Genomic DNA, 23,475 nt, shown 5'->3' on the forward strand with positions numbered 1-23,475 from the left:
ATGTCAAAGATTCATCATGGAACCACTGATACCAATAAGCAACCTTCATGTATGTATATAGAAATGTTTTGTTCTAAATGTGGAAAGCTAATAACAACAAGAGCCAGAATGTAATATCATTTGCCACATGTATGCTTGGACCATTTGACTGTACGCTGTGGTCACTTTTATTTTGTATTATTACGGTGTGTGCAAGTACATATTGTGTGGGTGATTTATACATCACTGTAATATCTCACCACTTTTTTCCTGAGACTCTGTTTGTCCTTCTTGACTGCGCTGTAGAACATTGAGGGATTCTCCACTTTAGATCCCACGTCCTGCCCAGGATTACCATTCTCTCTGAGGGGTGGAGTCAGAGAATCAGACTCTGTCTCACACTCAACCATACTGTGTAAACTAACTGGCTTGTGGCAACACTTTAAAGGGATAGTTGACCCAAAAAATCAAACTTTTATCATTGTTTACTCACCCTCATTACATTGCAAACTGAAATGACTTTGTTTCTTTGGTGGAACACAAAACCAATGCTGCATCCCAATTCACCTATTTATACCATGTCCAAAAAGTATGCACTTTTTAATGTGTAACAGAACAGCTTTGGGAAATACAATGTTAGTCATTATTGGACCATGATTTAGTTCTTAACTGTGTGCCCTGTCAGTCATCTTGTCACATCCTTGCCATTTTTTATTTTATAAATAATATAAACGAGGTAGCATGGTAACTTCCATTTGCAGGTTAATCATCCAGATCATCTCCTCTTGTATTTGCATAATTCAAAAGTTAATGACCAAACGTTTCTATCATTCCAACCACTTTACTTAAGACTCTCGTCTTCTTAGTCTTGCACATCCGCCATGTTTGTAGTTGTTTACCCATATTTGTAGTTCTAATGGACTATATGCACAGCATAGTGTTTTTCAGCCAATAATGAACTTCCGGTGAAAGCTTTATGCGACTATTTTCAATTTCATAAGGTTCCCTTTACAGCATCAATGTTGTAATGTAATTCAAATATAATTAGTTAAAAAGACCTAAGCATCCATTTGGTTGTTAAAGCGTAAAAAAAGACGAAAGACTGTTTAAACGCAGACGTTGTCATTAGCAGCAGGCAAGCACAGAAATTCCACTGAAAATACTGGGGTAAAGACATGACGCAGTAAAATATAATTAAATGCAGTGCATCTTGTTTAGTCTGATACCCACTTTATATTTTATCTCAGCCAGGCAGAGAAGATCGCTGTTTTTTAAAGAAATCAGATCTTAATTTTGTATAGGATAGCAATTAACCGGAAGCCCTGGGGCTGGCTGACTGACATTAGTCTGTGTGCATATACCCCATTGAACGCAATGCGCGATGTGTTGTGACCAATATTAGCCATTAAAGTGTGCACAAAACGAAACTAAAAGACCATCTGAGTAACTTCGAAATACTAATTTAAAGGTTTTATGATTTCCATATTTTAAAGACATGGTACAGAAAAATATCATTTAAAGCAGTGCATCTTGTTTGGTCTGATACCCACTTTATATTGTATCTTAGCCATAAAGTAAACATTGCTATTTTATAAAGATCTTAAACGTGGTGATTTTGGTTGGGCATAACAAATAACTGGAAGCCCTGGAGCTGGCTGACTGAAATTAAAGTCTGTGTTCATATAGCACTTTGAAAGCAATGCGCGATGTGTTGTGACCGATATTAGCCTTTAGAGTGTGCAAAAAGTACACTAAAATAAGACCATCAGAGTAAATTCGAAATATAAACGTATTAAAGGAAATTCAAATGTATTAATCGAAATTTAAACGTATTATGATTTCCATTATTTAAAGACATGGCGCGGAAAAATATAATTGAATGCAGTGCCTCTTGATTAGTCTGATACCCACTTTATATTGTATCTCAGCCAGGCAAAGAAGATCATTGTTTTAAAAAAAAATCAGATGTGTATTTTGTATTGAATGGCATTTAACTGGAAGCCCTGGGGCTGTCTTACTGAAATAACTTTGAAATACTAATTTAAATTATATTTTTTTGAAAATAATTAAAAATGGACAAGTATGTGAATTGGGATGCAGCACAAGACATTTTGCAGAATGTTGATTAAGCTGCTCTTTTCCGTACAATTAAAATGAATGGAGACTGGGCTTATAAAATGATATGCAAGAACCAATGACAAAGATTCTCAGTGAATAACTTATGCAATCACATGCCGAGCACACTTCAGAATTGTTATGCACAAAATCAGGCTGGCAGCTCCCATTATTTTTCATTGCATGGAAACGACTGCTTAGACATTCGACTAAATATGTTTGCAAGTATTCCTCTGAAAAAACAAAACCATATGCTGGGGAAAAACACAAAATATATTTTAGGTCAACTATTCCTTTAAGCCTGGGCATCCATTTTAATGCAAGGGGATCATTGAAACCCCTAAATAAAAATGGCATTTTGCCACAGTGTCAAGTTTGGGAGTGTTTCATTTAAATTTCCAATAAGACGTTTCATTTTTTTGTGCAAAATAAGATAGGAGCAGGGTGTTTGCTGCAGAGCTTAGCGGTTTTGAGGCTGAAAAAGCAATGACATGGGGCAATTGAACCTGCAACAGATTTGTTAGTCTGCAGTTTCATGCACATTGTGGCATGTTTACCATCTTACCAAGCAATCAAATTGGATCATCTGTAAGTGGGTTATGGCTTAAAAACCAAATGCCAAAAAAACTCAAACAAAACTGAACATGGATGACTAGGCTTGAAACCTACAAACCCCACCAAAATGTTCTCCTCCCAGTCCTTCTTATAAAGGATACTCACTTTTTATTATTCTGACCGACGTATCTCACAGCTGCAATGATGAAAGCGATGACCGCTACACCTCCGATAGTCCCCACAATGACGGCCATCATGTACTTCTCTGTAAAAGTGCATATGGTTCATTGATGTTACCTCAAAATGACATTAACAGTGGCACATGTGGAAGGTCTACTTACTCTCCTGCTGCAGTTCCAATCGGATGGTTTCAGAGCCGTATATGTTGGTGATACTGCAGTGCACATGGACAGCGGTATCGCCATTGTTCCCCCTTTCACCCTTGTCTTGTAGCTTGATGACCCCTGTGGATGTGTACCCATCTGAGTGCGTGTAGTAGTTGAAACGGTTGTTGGAGTTGTTGATGGTGACGTTGAGGTCAGGAAGGTAGAATTCAATCGCAGGTTCTGGGTTTCCAGAGGCAATGCACACACACTGAACACCCTCACGGACTATAGTACACTTAGAGTCATCAAGGAGGACTGGAGCAACTGGGAAAATTAAACGGGGGTTATCAAAACCAGATTTTAATGCAAGTATGAGAGCAAAACCACACTTTTAGTAGCATTTAGGATATTAAGATCTTGAACTCAAGGACTTGAGTCTCATCCAGAATCAATTATTACAGCACTACTCTATATTTACTACTTTTATTTAGTTCATCTATGATCATCATGGTCTTTTAAGCTGAACACAAATCAAAATTGTCCTGAATTACAGGTTCATTATGTTAACTCAAACCATTTTTTCCCATTGACTTACATTCTACTGTGATGTTAAGTGAACTGCTGGCCCGTCCATGCTCATTTTCAGCTAGGCACCGGTAGACTCCATCAGCCTGTGGCATGATCTCATGTAACTCCAGCACAGATCCCTCCTCTGCTGTGATGGTTCCCACCAGCTCCCCATCCTTCAGCCAAGTCAATGTGGGCATTGGGTTACCTTTGCTGGTGCACTGTAGGGAAACTGAGGATCCCTCCAACACCGTCAGAGACTCATTGATCCATGGCTCCCGTGGAGGATCTTCCAGTTTAATGAAGAGAACAAATTATTTCCTGAACACTTCCTATTCCTTTACAGCTGATTAATCTGGTTTATATTACAGTTGTCTATAGGACAGACTTTGGTACCAAAACCCATTAGATTCCCACATTTCAACCCTGGAGTTTCAAGCCTCAGACCGGCCCACCTAAGTTCACGACTGACTATATTAAAATAAGGTCATTTCCAAATCAGTTTCTAATGACACTATCACGTATTTTTTGAGAAAACAGCTGCTTTAGAACTTCAAATGTTCAACAACCCTAACGCCCCATTCACACGGGGCGTCAGCATCAACGCTTCCCATTCACTTTGAATGGGTGACGTCAGGCGTTGCCGAACTGCATTGTGGATCCATCGGCACCACTTCAGAAGCGTTGCTCGCTGCAGAAGTTGGGACTAGCTCAACCTTTTAAGCGCCAACAGAAGCGTCAGCCAATCAGATCGCTGTATGCAAATACACCAGCACAGACAGTGGCCTATTGCTGACTGAATTTCATTGGCTGACGCTTTATGACGATCGCTTCAGCCCCAACTTCATATACGCCTTCCGTCAAGCGTTGACGCTGAAGCCCCGTGTGAATGGGGCGTAACAGTATTATATGTCTTAGCAATAAAAATGAAAAAAAAAAAAATACTCAGACAAGGATCGAACCCAGGTCCACAGCATCGTAAACTAACATGCTAACCGCTGGACCACAACAGCTGTTCATTCAGAAGTGACTCAGTGAGAAAATAGATAAAAAGGAGGGGCTGCGGTAAAATAATGAATGAAAAGGCTGTGGTCAAGTAAATAAATAAATAAATTTAAAAAGTGTGACTGCTGAGAGCAACAGATTCTGGAGCTAGGGATACCGGCCCTCGCGGCCAAAAAACGGACCGGCCCACCGGGAATTCTCCCGGTCCTTCCGATTAGCCAATCCGGGCCTGGATTCCCATTAAAATTGGAGTTCTGTTGAACAGGTTTTTAAGAAGGGTGGCACAGTGGCTTAATGATTACCAGAATGATGGTTCAAGTCCAGTCTGGGCCTGTGTTCGGTGGGTTTCCCCCACAGTCCAAAGACATGCGGTATAGGTGAACAGGATGAACTAAAATTGCCTGTGGCTAAAATTGAATGTGTGTGAATGAGGTCATGACTGTACTCCCAGTTCTGGGTTGCATCTGGCATATACAAAACATATGCCAGAGTAATTGGCTGTGGCAGTAAATCAGCGACTAAGTTGAAGGAAAGTGAGGGAGTGAGGTTCCTAAACACTGCTGATTGGCCATTATGTCTGTGATTGGGTCCAAAGATCATCGCTTCACCACTGCTTTTCGGCAAGCGTGAACAGACATACAAAGACACTGGAGTGTTTGAAAGCCATGTCTATCCAAAAATTGGTTTATGTGCAGATATATATGAGTGATCTGCTGATGGATCAGCTGATAGCTAAAATACATGGACTGCAATCACAATCGTAGTTGTCATCTGCATCCTTTTCATTACATTTTCCCCAATATTTCTATATCCTACTCACTCATAAGCCACACAACACAGGTTTGTTTAATCAATTTAGCTTCAAAAGTTCACACTTATATATAAAGCGAGTCTGGCATGCTGTCTCAGGAGAGAGCTCTGAGCTCATAAGATCCTCAAGCCCGGGGGTCCCTACTATTTACAGGGCGAGAGGGGAGTTTGAGCTCAGTTAGGTCTCGAGAACTCAACCTCTTTGTTTAGAGCTGATGACAGATTATAAGTTGGTTATGAGCTTGACTATAGTGCTAATGTAGATTGATCAATTCACTTTTGACACATGTTTTTTGGACTGTGGGAAAAAAAACAAAGAACCCGGCGGAAACCTACACGAGCATGAGGAGAACGTATAAACTTTGCACAGAAACGACAGCTGGTCTGTTAAGAATTTGAACCAGTGATGTTCTTGCTGTAGGGCAACAGTGCTAACCACTGGGCCACCATGCCACCCTATAGAGGGAATAGGGGTGGAATAGGGGTGGAAGGGGGGATTCTTCAAGGCGAATATAACCGTAGTAAGAAACTCTGGTTATTTAGTTAGGAATCATCTTATTGGTGAATCATGTGTTAGTTAATGTGGGACCAGCCGTGATCCATCATAATCACAAGCTCCTCTCGAAATTAGTTTATAAATTAACTTCACATAGTGAAATAAAGGAAACAAGGGCACTTGAACTCATAATACTAATTGAAAACAGTTATGCCTTTTGGCTGACCAATTGTAATCGGATGACTAAAAATGAATCTATTTTTTACTGCAATTATTTTTAAGGGTTTTCACCTTTATTGAGACAAAACAGTGGAAATTACAGACAGGAATGTGTGGGTAGTGCATAGAGGGGAAGATTAGAGCTATGTGTCGATGCACTTGGTGCTTAAACTAAAAATTGAATGGTAATTTTATGGCCTTACTTACAATTTACTGCCAGATACATGGACGTGTTCATGTTGCCGTATCCATTGTCACCAACGCAGGTATAGACACCTTCCTGCTCTGGTGTTAGATTTTCCAGTGACAGTGAAGAATTTGAGGCGGTTTCCGACATCAGCTCTTTGTCTCCAAAATACCATGTTATCATAGGGGCAGGATTACTGTCTACATCACAATGCAGCACCACCGAGCTTCCCTCCATCACCTCTTGAGATACGTTTACCCACACAGTTCGAGGGGCGTCTGCAAGTTAGAGTTTCAGGAGTCAGCACATATTATCTTAACTCTCGGAAAATTAGGCATTAGTTTTAATTAAAATGATGCAGGGGCACTTACATCTGATGTCCAGGGTAATGAGGCGTTCGTAGACGTAGGTGGTGTTTGGGAAGTTGACCCGGCAACCCAGTAATTGGCCATTGTGCATGGGTTTGGGTGTGAAAGTGAGGGTGCTGGACAGTACCGCAGTGTTGCCTTCCTCAACTTGGTCAGGGGTGAAAACTGGGTCGGGCAGGTAATCCGTGTACATCCAGTGGATTTCTGGGCTCATGTCTGGACAATTGTCTGGGACATAACAGGTCAAATCCAGGCTTTGATCACTTACAATCTCTTCAGGAACATCAATGTTGGGCTGATCTGGAGCAGAAAAGGATATGTAAAAGTCAATATCAAGTCAAAACAGTTAAAGTACTATTAACCAATCCACATTTATGCATCTATCCACAATCTATGCTAACTATTTATGCATTGTTTTATCGAACATATGCACTAAAGCCTTGCATTTTTTATTGAACACCCACTTTTCACAATCCAATATCCTGCTCTACAGTAAATATGCTGTTTTGACATCTAATCTATGCTCCAAAAGCATATGCTTCTATGCTATGCTTCTATGCTAACCAAAGTAAGGTTGATTTACGTTGAGAATGTTGACGTCAAATGCCCCACTGTCTTTGTTTCAATACCTACACAAAGTATTTAAGTCTATTTTTTCAAAACAGCTAAACATCTAAAAATCCTTTCAGTCAATTTACACATGCAAAAATTAAAAACAGTGGAAATGTGGTAAAAAGTGCAGTAAAACAAAGACAGAATGAATGCATTAGCTGGCCACTTTATTAGGTACATTTGTCCAACTGCTTGTTAACATTAATTTCTAATCAGCCAATCACATGGCTGCAACTTAATGCATTTAGGCATGTAGACATGATCAAGATGATCTGCTGCAGTTCAAACCGAGCATCAGAAAGAGGAAGAAAGGTGATTTAATTGACTTTGAACTTGGTATTGTTGTTGGTGTCAGACTGGCTGGTCTGAGTATTTCAGAAACTGCTTATCTACTGGGATTTTCACACACAACCATCTCTAGGGTTTACAGACAATGGTCTGAAAAAGAGAAAATATCCAGTGAGCGGCAGTTCTGTGGGCACAAATGCCATCTTGATGCCAGAGTTCGACTTGATAGAAAGGCAACAGTAATTCAAATATTCACTCGTTACAACCGAGGTCTACAGAAGAGCTTCTCTGAATGCACAACACGTTAAACATTGAGGCGGATGGGCTACGGCAGCAGAAGACGACACTGGGTCCCACTCCTGTCAGCTAAACACAGGAAACTGAGGCTACAATTTGCATAGGCTCACCAAAATTTAACAATAGAAGATTGAAAAAACTTTGCCAGGTCTAATGAGTCTTTCTGCTGTGACATTCAGATGGTAGGGTCAGAATTTGGCGTCAACAACATGAAAGCATGGATTCATCCTGCCTTGTATTAATGGTTCAGGCTGGTGGTGGTGCTGTAATGGTTTGGGGATATTTTCTTGGCACACTTTGGATCCATTAGTACCAATTGAGCATTGTGTCAACACCACAGCCTACCTGAGTATTGCTGACCATGTCCATCCCTTTATGACCACAGTGTACCCATCTTCTGATGGCTACTTTCAGCAGGATAACGTGCCATGACACAAAGTGTGAATCATCTCAGACTGGTTTCTTGAACATGAAAATGAGTTCACTGTACTCAAATGGCCTCCATAGTCACCAGAACTCAATCCAACCCACCATTGGGATGTGGTGGGATGGAAGATTCACATCATGGATGTGCGGTCAACAAATCTGCAGCAACTGTGTGATGCTATCATGTCAATATGGACCAAAATCTTTGAGGAATATTTCCAGTATTTTGTTGAATCTATACCATGAAGGATTAAGGCAGTTCGGAAGGCAAAACTGGGTCCAACTCAGTACTAATAAGGTGTACCTAATAAAGCAGCCGGTGAGTGTACTGTATATGTAATATGTTTATATAAAATAACATTTTTATATGGTCATAATTATAAAGATAATACAGTACATGTAATAAAAGTGGAATGTTTTTTTAAATAGGTTAATTATTTTTCTTTAATATAGTAATGAGAATCATCCTAAAGAAAAATGTTAAATATGCAGGCATAATTGAGGATCATACCAATAATGGGAATAAAAGTTAAAATATGCAAGAAAAAGTGCAACAGCAAGAAAACAAATACACTCTTTCTTCAGTGGAACACAAAATAAAATATTTTGAAGAATGTTTGCCCATACATTTACATTAATTTTAGATTCATCCCAAAACAACATCTGACCCCACTGACTTCCATTACAATAGTACTTTTCATTTTTGTTTTCTTTTGTTTTCTCTTTTCCGTTTTGCAACGAAATGCGATGAAGTACGACAGAATTTTCATTGCTGGATAATATTTGAAAGTTATTGTAAAATATTTAGATTTGATTACAGATAAACACATTCAAAAATAGATATAATAATAAAATATCCTGCACTCTTACCCAACACCTGTAGTTTTGTGAAGTCAGGAAAAGTGTAGATATTCGCTCCACCAAGATCTGCCCTGAAGTAATACTTTCCAGAATGTTCCACGCCAATGTTACTTATCAGCAGTGTGCAGTTTTTTTGCGTCAGGTCGCCCAGAAGCTTGGTCCGTCCCTTGTAACTTTCGTGAACAATATCTGTGCGCGATTTAAGCACCACTGGAGGAAAAAGCTGAGGGTAGGGGTGGCCGAAATACCAGATCCCATGAACCCCCCTGTAAGGCCTGATGCCAGAGGGGTATGTGAATGAACATGGTATAACCACGCAGGAGTTTGTCATGGCTGAAATGTCTCTGGGCATCCACACATTCCACTGAGCGCTTGCATCTGTTTAGAGAAAGAGATTGTAAGGGGGGTCCCATTAAGAAGTACTTTTAAAGGTCTCATGAAATTAAAAATAATGTTTTTTAGATGTTAGTATCAGGATGTTAGTCTTAAGAATATCTAGTGTGCTACAAAACAGTGACAAAATTTGCAGTAGGAAGATATAAACATCCAAAGATTGCAATTTGTCACTTCCGCCTAATGGATCAATATTTTTTTTTTTTTGACGTCACCTCATACTTCAGTTTCTCATCAAATCTTCAGACCAATCAAATGCTCTCTAGTATCTGATATGCCCCGCCCACTTTAAGATGCTTCTCACTTGCTTTTTATTCGATGCACTTGAGCACAACCACTCTCACTTGCAGAGGTGTCATAAAACTTGTTACAACTGACCGGGTGAATGGAGGCAAAAAGTGTCACAGAAGCCGCTGGTGAAAGTGAAGAGTGACACAGTGAAGACAAAAATCCAGCAAAAAGGTGAAAGTGACAAAATAACAATAAAGAAAAATAAACTATACAATATTTACAAAGTATATACAGCATTGTTCAGCTAAATCAAGCCAATGACCTGAACAAAATCTGTTACTGATACACTCTCTCATAGAACAATGAACTCCTACAACTACCCACACAGAGTAAAGGTTTGGGGCCATTTTATATAATTGCTATTTTTCACAGTAGAATGTGTAGATGATGCAGTGGTCTCAAAAGAAGACAAATTGGAAAGACGAAGAAATTGGGTTGCAGATCTAATTGACAGCTCAGAACAGCATGCTATTGGCTGCTTTTTAAAAAAGGGGAGTGACTACATAATGTCCCACCCTGTCTTCTTGTTCAGTTGAGATTCCGTCAAACTTCAAACACAAAATGCACATTTAAAAGCACCTCATATGACCTTTAAAATGCTAATTTCTGTTTAAATGTATACAGTCATTGTTTCTGGAATATGTGACTAGGTTAAAGAATGATAACATTGGCATTTTAGGGTATTTGTAAAAAGTAGCTATTGGTACATATTAGATGTCAAGTATTTAAAGTTTTATGGCAATGGTAATATGTGGTGTACACTACCTGACAAGTTTTGTCGCCAATCCAAGTTTTAGGAAAAACTAATAAAAACTTGAATTCTAGTTGATCAATTGGTATCAGAAGTGGCTTTTATGAAAGGCAAAGGCCTCTAGATTACGCTTATTTTAGCAAAATAAAATATGACCATGCCTTGATTTTTAATTATTTAATTAGGATAGTAAGGTCTGACTTTGCTTAGAGAAAAGTCTTGTCGCTTAACAGAAATAATATACAGTATTGAATATAAAGTCATGGTGCAGTGGAAAAAGAGTTAATATTGTGTATGACTCCCATGAGCTTGGAGGACGGCATCAATACATCTCTGCAATGACTCAAATAACTTATTAATAAAGTCATCTGAAATGGCAAAGAAAACATTCTTGCAGGACTTCCAGAGTTCATCAAGATTCTCTGAATTCATCTTCAATGTCGCCTCCTTCATCTTACCCCAGAGATGCTCAATAATGTTCATGTATGGTGACTGGACTGGCCAGTCCTGGAGCACCTTGACCTATTTTGCTTTTAGGAACTTTGATGTAAAGGCTGAAGTATGAGGAGCGCTATCCTGCTGAAGAATTTTCCCTCTCCTGTGGTTTGTAATGTAATGGACAGCACAAACATCTTGATACCTCAGGCTGTTGATGTTGCCATCCGCTCTGCAGATCTCTCGCACACCCCCATACTGAATGTAACCCCAAACCATGACTTTTTCTTCATCAAACTTGACTGATTTCTGTAAGACTATTAAGTCCATGTGGGTTCCAATAGGTCTTCTGCAGTATTTGTCATGATTGGGATGCAGTTCAACAGATGATTCACCAGAAAAATCTACCTTCTGCCACTTTTCCAAATGATCAACTAGAAGTCAAGTTTTTATTTGTTGCTCTTAAGACTGGGATCGAAGACAAGACTTTTGTCAGGTAGTGTATTTGTTGTACGAAATAATTTCATAACATTTTACATTGTTTTATTTATTCACAGTATGCTACTATGTATTGCATAGACCACTTAAATTATGGATGTCAAACAAAAGAGAAGAATGGCGTTACTTGCACTATAGTATCTTATCTTTGAAGAAAGGAACTACAGAGATTGTTCATTTCAGAATTTCTTACCTTTCAGTAAAAGCAGCAGAGGCAAAAGCAGCAGCTCTAAGCCCTTCATGGTCTCAGTTTAAATCTGGACCATAGACCTCTGTTACGAAATAAACAGCACATGCATTAGCAACACAGTAAGACAACTCACACAGCAGAGCTTTTATTCTAGTGCCGTCTGGGTGTATTTATTACTTTATAACTTGAAATGTATAATATTGTATAATATAATCAAATTTATCATTTTAAAGGCAGAAATGTTGAGGGACAAATTGTAATGGGTTTGAAATGTGACGTGACCTTTGATTAGATCCCTTGCATGTGAACCTGATATTACTCTGATCTTATTTTGACTGTAATATGTCATATTTTCATATTTTCTATATAATGAAAATTAAAATCCAAAATATGGAATAAAAACAAAGTATATACAGGGGCACAAAAAAGTCAAGGGGAAATTTATTGCTTTAAATAATTATATATATATATATATATATATATATATATATATATATATATATATATATATATATATATATATATATATATATATATATATATATATATATATATATATATATATATATATGTATATATATATTTTTTTCTTTTTATTAATTTATACATTTATTTTGTAAGATATCATTTTTGTATTACAGTAATGAGAAACAATGTGGGATTCATCCTAATCTCTATGATGCAAATACTACACAATAGAGGAATTGTTGTGGAAACAATGACAAAAGAAATTTCACAGAAGTCAAATGCAGTATGAACTATTTTGTGACTGACAAAAGAGATTTCATTCATCTAGCTATCTTAGTTCATTCAATATAGAAATCTGATGGAATTAAATCCAAATTAAATTTATATATGACATACAAGTTCATATTTGGATTTTACATATAAAATATGTCATATATGCAACATACGTTAAAAATCTATACAAAAATGGCAGCTTAAATATATCGATTTTTTTTAAAAAAATTGGAATTACAAAAATGTACATACTATAAATATCTGTGTGAGTGTGTGTGCATGTGTGTGTGTGTGTATGTTTGTTTATATATGCCCATATGAATAGTTCAAAGTTGGCGGTTCATTCCGATGGGTTGGCTGCACGGTGGCGCAATGAGTAATGCTGTCGCCTCACAGCAAAAAGATAACTGGTTCGAGGCTCGGATGGGTGAGCTGGCATTTTTGTGTGGAGTTTGCATATTTTTCTCGTGTTGGCATGGGTTTCCTCCGGGGGCTCTGGTTTCCCCTACAGTGCAAAGACATGCGCTATACAGAAGGTGAATTGGCTAAGCTAAATTGTCTGTAGTGTATATGTGTGAATGAGTGTGTACGGGTGTTTTTCCAGTATTGGGTTGCAGCTGGAAGCCGCTGAGCAAAACATATGCTGGATATGTTGGCGGTTCATTCCGCGGTGGCGACCCTTACATTATTAAAGGGACTAAGCTGAGAAGAAAATGAATGAATGAATGAATGAATAAAGAGTTTGGATGTAAAAACCTCCAAGTGCCATCTGAAATTTTCTTCTGAAATTAACATTTTCCTCAGGTTCCTTTGTGCAGGTTCAGTAATTTTATTTTTATGATATGGTTTAGGTTAAATGTATTGCCTTTAATATGAAATAACAAAGGAGGCTAAGAAAAATAGTTATTTTAAAAGACAATTTCAGATGGGACTTCTGATGGGACTCTTCATATATTAACACACAAGATTTAACATAATAAAATATGTAGATATATGTAATTCCAATTTTAGATTCATGGTGGTCATTTTGCAATATTTTGGAATATATGTTGCATATATGACATTTTATATAGGCCTATAAGAAATCCAAAAAGCTTGGCATCGTGACTTAGTGGTTAGCACTGTTGCCCCACAGCAAGAAGGTCGCTGGTTCGAGTTTGCATGTTCTCGCTGTGTTTGTGTGGGTTTCCTCGGGGTGCTCTGGTTTCCCCCACAGTCCAAAGACATGCGCTATACAGAAGGTGAATTGGCTAAGCTAAATTGTCTGTAGTGTATATGTGTGAATGAGTGTGTACCGCTTTTCCCAGTATTGGGTTGCAGCTGGAAGCCGCTGAGCAAAACATATACTGGATATGTTGGCGGTTCATTCCGCGGTGGCGACCCTTACATTATTAAAGGGACTAAGCTGAGAAGAAAATGAATGAATGAATGAATGAATAAAGAGTTTGGATGTAAAAACCTCCAAGTGCCATCTGAAATTTTCTTCTAAAATTAACATTTTCCTCACATTCCTTTGTGCAGGTTCAGTAATTTTATTTTTATGATATGGTTTAGGTTAAATGTATTGCCTTTAATATGAAATAACAAAGAAGGCTAAGAAAAATAGTTATTTTAAAAGACAATTTCAGATGGGACTTCTGATGGGACTCTTCATATATTAACACACAAGATTTAACATAATAAAATATGTAGATATATGTAATTCCAATTTTAGATTCATGGTGGTCATTTTGCAATATTTTGGAATATATGTTGCATATGTGACATTTTATTTAGGCCTATAAGAAATCCAAAAAGGGTGGCATCGTGACTCCGTGGTTAGCACTGTTGCCTCACAGCAAGAAGGTCGCTGGTTCGAGTTTGCATGTTCTCGCTGTGTTTGTGTGGGTTTCCTCGGGGTGCTCTGGTTTCCCCCACAGTCCAAAAGACATGCAGTGAATTGGATGAACAAAACTGCCCATAGAGTGTGTGTGAGAATGCAAGTGTGTATGGGTATTTCCAAGTACTGGGTTGCAGCTGGAAGATGAGTTGAGACCAGTGAAAAATAAGGAACTAAGGCAAAGAAAAATGAATGAATGAATAAATGAAATCCTAATATGAATTTGTATGTCATAATTGTCAAAATCAGATTTCTATATGGGATGACATCCTTTACTCGAAATAAAGTCAACATACCATCTCATACACCTCTTGTTGTTATGCTACATCTCATGATAGACTCTATACACGTTATGTTATACAGTTTTATCCACTTTGTTTGTAGTCAGGCAGTACCTTGAACTGCTGGCAGAGAGTGCTGAACCGCAACCAACTTGAATTCAGTAGCCGCTGCTGTTCTTCCCTCACTTACAAGGGGGCGTTCTCTCACAGCACATCAACTCAGCTTCCCTTCTCATTTGTCTTAAAACAACAACGAAAAGAAAATGACATCAGTATCAAGAAGCAACATTAGCTCTTAACCCACACAAGCGCGCTGCTGTACCGGGCCGCAGTGTGTGGGAGAGAGGAGAATTGCTCATTATGAGTGTACGACGTCAACCCTTTGCGTGTTTGGCAGGGCATACAGACAGCACTGTTCAAGATATGACACATATTCCACATCTACGGCACATTTATCCACGCTCACACGCGTCACCAGCTGCCTCTGTTTACTTTATTCACGCGCGTGTCAATGCTGCGCGCACTCATTACACGTGCGCGCGCCCGACGCTCCTCCAGAAGATTTGGAGCAGACGGAGAGTGCAGATGGCGGCAGATAGATGGATTGTTTATGGAATTTTAAAGATTATTATATTATAAGTAATATATTCCCTTGATAGTTCACCAGGTTTGACGCAGTTATTGAAGGAGTAAACTTAAGAGAAACTGCAGCAAGATGAGTCTTAATTGAACTTTAGGTTAACTCCCAGGTGATTCAAAATAACAGTCATGACACTAGCATTCGATAGTATGGTCGCTAATTTACATTTAAATAATGACCGTATTGTAAATTGAAGATCTCTGTTATTTATAAAACATTAAAACTTAATTTTGTCTCATAGTGAAATGCATGATCAGATTCAGAGATATTGCACCTTCTAAACTCTTATTTTATCATTGTTTTCAATGAGTTTCCAACACAGCTTTTAAGTGAAACGGGTTTTGGAGGGGGGAAATTTCTAAAGTTAATTGCATTTCTAATTTTCATTTCATGGACTAAAAAAAGCATGACTTATTCTTAAAAAATGTCTTTATTTTTTTTTTATGTAGAAGAAAGTGATTCATACCAGTGCAAATGTCATGATAGTGATTTCATAAGTAAATTACTGAAATTAACTTATTTAAATTCATTATTATATACATTATTTCAATAAAGAATGACAATGAATATTATTTTTATATATTAAAAATCCATATAGTAACATGAGAATAACCTCTGATTTTTAAAAAAATTATTGAATTGAAATTAGATATTAAAATATATATTGTACATGCGGGGGCGACACGGTGGCTCGGTCGTTAGCACTGTCGTCTCACAGCAGGGTTCGAGTCCTGGATGGACCAGTTGGCATTTCTGTGTAGAGTTTGCATGTTCTTCCCGTGTTCGTGTGGGTTTCCTTCAGGTATAAACTAAATTGTCCGTAGTGTATGAGTGTGAATAAATGTGTATGGATGTTTTCCAGTTCAGGGTTGTAGCTGAAAGAGCATCTGCTGTGTAAAACACATGCTGGAATAGTTGGCGGTTCATTCCGCTGTGGTGACCCCTGATGAACAAAAGGACTAAGCTGAAGGAAAATGAATGAATAGATTGTACATGCCAAATAAATGTTAAAAAAATTAGTTTATTCTGTGAAACAGATATATATATATATATATTTTTAAAGTTTGTTTTTGGAACCACTGAACAGTCATAGGTGGAAGGACATGACGATTAATGTAATGTAAATGATGATAATATTGTTTTAATTTACTTTATCTCTTTAAGAGCCAAAAAAAAAAAAAAAACTGATTGATTAAACTCACTGATTAAACAATGAATAACAGGCCAAGTTGACCATAACAAGTTAACGAATAAAAACTACTCACAATATTATTTTTGGAACCACTGCACCTCTGAACATTTTTCAAAATGTCTTCTTTTGTTTTCAAAGGAAGAATGTCAGTCATAGATGGAAGGGAATGACGATAAGTAAATGATGATAAAATTGTTTAATTTATTGGACCTATCTCTTCAAGAGAAAAAAAATGTTTAACATATTCATTAATTTTCTTTCGGCTTAGTCTTTATTTCAGATGTTGCCACAGTGTAATGAACCGCTAACTATTCCAGAAACGCTCATACACTACGGCCAATTTAGTTACCCAATTCACATATAGCGCATGTCTTTGGACTGTGAGGGAAACCAGAGCAACCCAAGAAAACCCACGTGAACACAGAGAGAACATGCAAACTCCACACTTAAACACCAACTAGCCCAGCCGGGACTCCAGCCAGCAACCTTCTTGCTGTGAGGCGACAGTGCTAACCACTGAGCCACCATGCTGCCTGTTTAACATGTTTAAGAGTTTATTAAAAGTAAACAATCATAGCAGGTCAAGTGGACAATATTAAAAAATAATAACTCCTTGCATTATTATCCAGGCATCCAGTGCGAAATATATATAATTTTGTTGTTGTTGGAACACATTCACAATAAACAATTCAATTTGTCTAAGTAAAACACAACTTTTTTCACAGACAAATTCTACAAAATCATTGTTGAGTCTAGTCAAAGCTTCCAACATTTCACACAGTAACAACTGAAAGCATACATAAACACCTCATTAAACAAACATCCACTTCCAGCCTCTCTCTCTCTCTCTTTTTTAAATTCTTGTTAATCATAACCGAATAATTATAATGACACCAGCTGTTCCAGAAAAACACAACTCATTTATATGCCCATCACACGAGATCTAAGAGGCAGCAAACTGCTGTTGCTTGGAGCTGAAACCCCTGGCAGCACGCGTTAGAAAGGATGAAGCAATTCCCAAGCCGAACAAACAAACCCATTCATGCTCCACAAACAAGCCTCGCACCATCCAGGACACTTGCCTCATACCAGATCCACAGTCCAGTCTTGGGTACTCTTCTAAAGGGGACCAACTCGTCTCTCAGCTCCTGGTTCTTCAAAGTCCTCCTGCTCTTCAGAGGTGCAAACATAAGGAGAAGAAAAGACAAAAAGGGAGGGTGACGGAGACAGACAGAAAGGGAGAGGAGATGATAGAGAGTTTTAGCTAAAAGCCGGGCAAATGTGTGCCGTGGGCAGCCTTGAATATGCAGACATTTTCCTCCATGCATTCCTCTTCTTTAGCCCACATTGCGCATTCCTCTCCCTTTCCAGCCTGGCTGTCATTGTTGCTTATAGTTTTTTGGAAGTATATTTCTGTTATAGGGGTCAGATGATACAGTGTATGAGCTGGCACTGGTTTCAGGATATTCATCTTTGATGCATGACTCACTTTATGAGCTAAATCTGTGAATTTTTCCTCCATCGCCGGTTTGTTTTAACTCGACACGAAGTGGCAATGGAGCCGGGTTTAATTTGTTAATGCACATATCTTGTTTTATTGTGAATGATTTATCGGTGGGTGTTATTCTACATCAGTAAAAACATGTAAGCATTTGTAATCTTCATCAAACCGTAATAAGTTGTTTTCTTTTCAATTTACTGTAGGCCAATGAATATGTTAATGTATAGTTTAGCAAATTTAAACATTTGCATGTATATGTTTTAAAGGAATTATTAGCAATTTTATGGTGATTTAAATTGTTAAAATAGATCCAGAAAATGCATTCAAACGTTTCTGGATTTAAAAAAGGTTAATGAAAAAATATGAATCAGCACATTGATGATAATAAGAACATTTTCTTGAGCGCTAAGTATTGTGTAACACTGAAGACTGGAGTTATGATGCTGAACATTCAGCGTTGTCATCACAGGAATTAATGATTTTTAAAAACATTTCACGAGTTCACCTGCTCCATCAGTTGGGTCAAACATGGCTCAGGCCCCACCCCCCATCCTTTTCTTTAGACATTATGAAAAAACAGTGGAGGAGATGGGAAAACGGAGGGATGCCGGAACAAAAGTCGACTGAAACAGTGCAAAGACTGCTTCTTATATACACATGTGATGATTGACTGACACACCTGACTGATCATTCTCCTCCTAGAACTTACGGTAGGAAATCATTAAAATAGAATATACATTTTTTTATGTGTTTTTTAATATAATAACGCTTCACATTATTTTTTATTTTACTCTATTTTAAATCAAATAAATGCAACCTTGGTGAGCATATGAGACGTACCGACAAAAAAACACTAGAATGATATACAGTAACTCCACACAATTCAATATTTATTTAACTATTTTTATATTTTGTTTTTTTCACTGACTAATCCTGTGTAAATAAACCAAGTTTGCATGAGTTTATTGTATAGGATCATATAGAAAGTATCAATTTGAAAAGTCAGATGGGTGATTTTCAGAAAAATCTGGACACTTTATACAGTTAAAGACAAAATTATTAGCTCTCCTGGAAAACTTTTATTTATTTATTTTTCAAATATTACCCAAGTCATGTTTAATAAAACAATGAAATTTTCACAGTATTTCCTAAAATATTTTTCTTCTGAAGAAACGTATTTATTTTAGTTTGGCTGGAATAAAAACAATTAATAAAATGTTTAAAAATAGTAATTTTTTTAAGGTTAACACTATTAGCCATTGGCAACAAATCAAACCACTGTTGTCCAATAACTTAACCAATAACCAATAAGCTTAATTAATTTAACCTGCCTAGTTAAACTAATAGACTTGTCTTTAAATCGTAATTGAAGCTAAATTACAAAAGAAATTGGTAACTAAAATTAGTTATTAAAGTATTATGTTTATAAAATATGTCAAAAAAACTCAAACAGCATTTGAGAAATATTTAAGAATTAAAAAAAGAATTAAAATATCAATAATTTGTAATAATTTACAATATATCTGATACACAAATATGAGAGGTCTAAAACTCATACTTGGGTTTTCGTAGTGGCTTAAAACATACTTTTATTCAGTACAAACACTGTAAAAAAAAATCCTGGCTGCATCATTTTTTAGGCTGAATCAAATTAACCTCATGACTCCATTGAATGGGCGGTTCATTCCACTGTGGCGACCCCTGATTAATAAAGTGACTAAGCCGAAAACAAAATGAATGAATGAACGGGTGCATTGAATGTATGTTATGTTAAACTCACTTAAAACAGCTTCCGTAGCTTAGAAAATTAAGATAGAAGATGAATAACTTAGTTTAATAAGTTACAATGAACTAAAAAGGTATGCTTTCATAATTAATCATATCATTTTTACAGTGTACAGGGTCTCTTTAGAGTTGTTTCCATAAATATATATATATATATGGAATATATGTTGTCACTGGGACTCCCATAGTTGATTGAGGGGGCTGTAGAACGAATGCACAACAAGGAGCCTGTGTGAAATCAAGCGCAAGACATGCCACAACACCCCACACACACATGCTACAACAGCACACACACACACACACATATATGAATAGTGTACCTCATGCCAACACACACTCACATTACAATGTGTGTATTACATCAGTAAAGCTGCTAAATGACCTTTCTATGCTACTGCATCCTTCACTCAAAGGAAAGTTTGTGTGTGTCTGTGTGTGTGAGGGAGTGACAGATCTGTCTGATATTAGAGAGCAGTTTTGTTCATCCCAAAGCATGTGGTACTGGAGCCATGGTGTTCTGTCTCATACTTCCAATGAATTGCCTGAAATATAGTGGGTGTCGGAAACAAATATCAGACAATGCAGCTCACAAAAAAGGAAGAAAGAAAAGAAAGAAACCTTATATTTTTACTCAGTATGACTATAAAACAAAAACAACAACAATTCTTATTATTTTAAAATATTCTACATATAAAAACTTTTATGTAAAATTATATAATAATGACAAGAAAAATGATTTCATATTTAATAATTGTTTAATAGATTTTTTTTTACAATAACCATTAAAAATAATATTATCTTACCACCATTTGAATTATTCAAGTAAATTGGAATCATCTTTATTTAGATAGCACAATGTAGATTATGTCAATATTACAAAGTTATATTACAATGTAGATTGCGTCATAGCAGCTTAACATAGACTATTAGACCATTAATAAAATACTAATACTTTTCCAATATAACTATTGGAGTTGAAAAATAAGCAGTTCTTGTAGACTTTTCTAAAGTTAAGTATACTATCTTTCCAGGCTAAATGAAAAACCTCTAGTTTTGTTTTCTTCCATCTATGTTTAGTGTGCTCATTTAGCCACGGTTTCAAATTTTTCCCCTAAATTATACAAAATGAACAAATCACTAAAGAAATATATAAATTTTAAAATAATTCTTCTCCTGCTACTACTACTATTAATAATATTTCTATCAAATAATATAAATGAACTAAATGCATTACTATGTAACATATTATTCTCACTCACTCACTTTCCTTTGGCTTATTGCAGGCTTTATCAGGTGTTACCACAGCGGAATGAACCACCAATTTCTCTGGGAACTGTTTTACACAGCAGATGCCCTTCCTGCAACAACCCAGCCCTGAGAGTAAACCCTCAGTGCTGGGAAACACCCACACACTCTCCCATTCACATATTACGGCCAATTCGCCTAGCGCTTAACTTTGGACTGTAAATAAGAAAACATACAAACTCCACACAAAAAGACCTCCTGGTTCCACCGGGACTCCTTCTTGCTGTGAGGTGACCATGCTAACCACTTAGTCACCATGCTGCCTGTACATATTACCATTTCACAATAAAATACAAAAATATTTAATAATAATAATAATTAAACCATTTAAATGATAGAAAGTTAAAATAAAACAACAGCTCAGGCTCATTCTGAAACGTATGTACCTCTATATACTCTTCTGGAGACAGCCAAATACGTACCAGGAGCTATGTTTTTTTTTTTCAGTTTTGTTCCCGCAAATTTACCAGAGGCCGCTGTGTACACTTTTTCAGATCTCAAATTTCTCTCGTGAGTGCCATTCGCGCTTACTGTTCTCGCGTAAATCCACCATAGGCTGCTGTCGACTGACTGTCTGACTAACTGACTGACTGACTGACTGACTGACCAATCAACTGACACACCCTCCTCCTTTCCTAAATCCAACAAATAGGCTTTTCAAAAGGACTGATTGACCCACCCACCCACCCACTTCCCTAATCCCAACTGACAAATTAATAAAGCAATCTAGAAAAAGAAAAGCCCTCACCTGATTTTCACCACATTCTTACCCTGTTATTTACTCTTTATTGAATTTTTTTGTATTCTATTTTTGTCTTACCTGCTTTCTGGAACTGCTCTTCACCAGACTCGAACCTCATCGTTGTGGTCATCTTCTCTCTGCGTCTTCAAGTTCACCAAAGTACTTACTGAGCTAACTGGACAGTCTGGTAACAGCGGAAAAGCCGTCAATATGGAGCTAAGCGGTCAGCTGGTAAGCACGAAAAGAAATGACGTCATACCACCATGTACCGTTTATTTTAAAAATTAAATGCAGCCATACGTACTTCTGGCAACATAATTCGTGACTTCTAGAAATGTATATAGGGCTACGTTTTCAGAATGAGCCTATGTTGAAAAAAACAACACAGGCTCATTGTGGATACATACCCAGGTCTACATCTCTGGGAAACCACAAATATGTACCTGGGGCTATGTCTGGCTGTGAAACGAACGATATGGGGCGGTATGATTCCGCCAACAACTTCTGTTGGTTTTTGTGCTACTGCTGACCAATTACCTCTGTATGAATGGTTTTTCTGGGGTTACCAGTTTGTCCAGTAGCTCACCATGTACACCCATAGACTTTGGATGCAGAGCAGAGTGGACTGTGATGACAGGGTTCAAGTCTGGCAAAGAACAGTTCCAAAAACAAGGTAAAAAAAAAAAAAAAAAAAAACATGATAATAATAACAGGCTAAAAATGTGGTAGAAAATGACTGCTTTTATTTTCTCGATTGCTTCTGAAAACATAATTGGTTGGGTTTAGGGAAAGAAGTGGGTGGGACAGTCGACAGCAAACTTGTCGCTGAATGCACATTGCGATTTGCGAAAACAAAAACTGCAAGCAGACTTAGCTCTGGGTATGTATTTTGCTGTACCCAGAAATGTAGACCTGAGTACATATACACAATGAGCCTGAGTTCAATTTAAAAAGTATGAAATTAAACCAAAAATCAATTGAGCACAATAATGTGAATAATTAAATGAGGTGGAAATTAGCGACTGCACCTTTAAACAGCTCAAGCAAGTCAACATTGTGCATTCCCGGATCTGCATACGTACGTGCAGCTTGTGCTATAGATATTGCAAAGAGCAGGTCTGTTCCCAGCAGGCTTTACAGTGAGCCTGTGACGAGGCCTGCGTCCATAAGCCTGGCCACCTCTAAATTTACCAGAGCAGCAGATGGTGGTAAAAGCAGGACTGCTGGCCCTCCCACACGCTTTGCTGTATAAGTGTGTTTATGAATGTACACACTTTACAGGGCATATTCACAATAGCTCATCATTCAGTGGGAGGGATTACAAATGCCTGTCAGTTAATAAAACACAAAGCATACTATGATAACACGATTGCTATCATCACCAGGACATCATTTTAATGTGGAGCACGACTTTGAGGTAATTAATAAAGCCCAGATCTCAGTGCAGAGCTCTGGCAGCATGGAAATTAAAAGGTTATATTGGGTAAATATGACTAATATGAGCAGTAATGCATGAGTCACATTATAAAATATTGCTTGGCATCAAAGTGTTTTGGACACTTAAAAATAAGGTCCTGTATTCTTACCTGTACTTACAGTACCTAGTCAGAACTACTAATTAATTACAAAATTAAAAAAATATATACACTGTAAAAAATATTGCCCCCTTATTTATTTTTGTTTGTTTAATTTAAATGTACTTTTCTAGCCATTTCAACTTACGTCAAACTGACGTGGTAT

The 23,475-nt window shown here is 37.3% G+C and overlaps 1 protein-coding gene across 18 annotated transcripts in view; it reads right to left on the reverse strand.

Moving 5' to 3' along the window:
* mag (myelin associated glycoprotein) overlaps nucleotides 1–23,475 on the reverse strand; it is a 45,031-nt gene that overhangs the window by 4,315 nt on the left and 17,241 nt on the right. For 3 of the 18 annotated variants that reach the window (XM_073922993.1, XM_068213533.1, XM_068213535.1), the window contains 10 exons: nucleotides 17,485–17,569; nucleotides 14,685–14,810; nucleotides 11,673–11,751; nucleotides 9,121–9,489; nucleotides 6,631–6,927; nucleotides 6,280–6,537; nucleotides 3,571–3,831; nucleotides 2,991–3,299; nucleotides 2,815–2,914; nucleotides 240–342 (listed from right to left, as the gene is read on the reverse strand). In XM_073922993.1, coding sequence (XP_073779094.1) covers nucleotides 240–342; nucleotides 2,815–2,914; nucleotides 2,991–3,299; nucleotides 3,571–3,831; nucleotides 6,280–6,537; nucleotides 6,631–6,927; nucleotides 9,121–9,489; nucleotides 11,673–11,721 — 1,746 coding nt within the window. In that variant the 5' untranslated portion in view covers nucleotides 11,722–11,751; nucleotides 14,685–14,810; nucleotides 17,485–17,569. Of the gene's footprint in view, nucleotides 1–239; nucleotides 343–2,814; nucleotides 2,915–2,990; nucleotides 3,300–3,570; nucleotides 3,832–6,279; nucleotides 6,538–6,630; nucleotides 6,928–9,120; nucleotides 9,490–11,672; nucleotides 11,752–14,684; nucleotides 14,811–17,484; nucleotides 17,575–23,475 lie in introns of those variants that run through there. The other 15 variants (XM_068213536.1, XM_068213532.1, XM_068213534.1 and 12 more) reach the window with 8 other exon arrangements.

Source organism: Danio rerio, chromosome 15 (assembly GCF_049306965.1).
Source record: "Danio rerio strain Tuebingen ecotype United States chromosome 15, GRCz12tu, whole genome shotgun sequence".
NCBI lineage: Eukaryota > Metazoa > Chordata > Actinopteri > Cypriniformes > Danionidae > Danio > Danio rerio.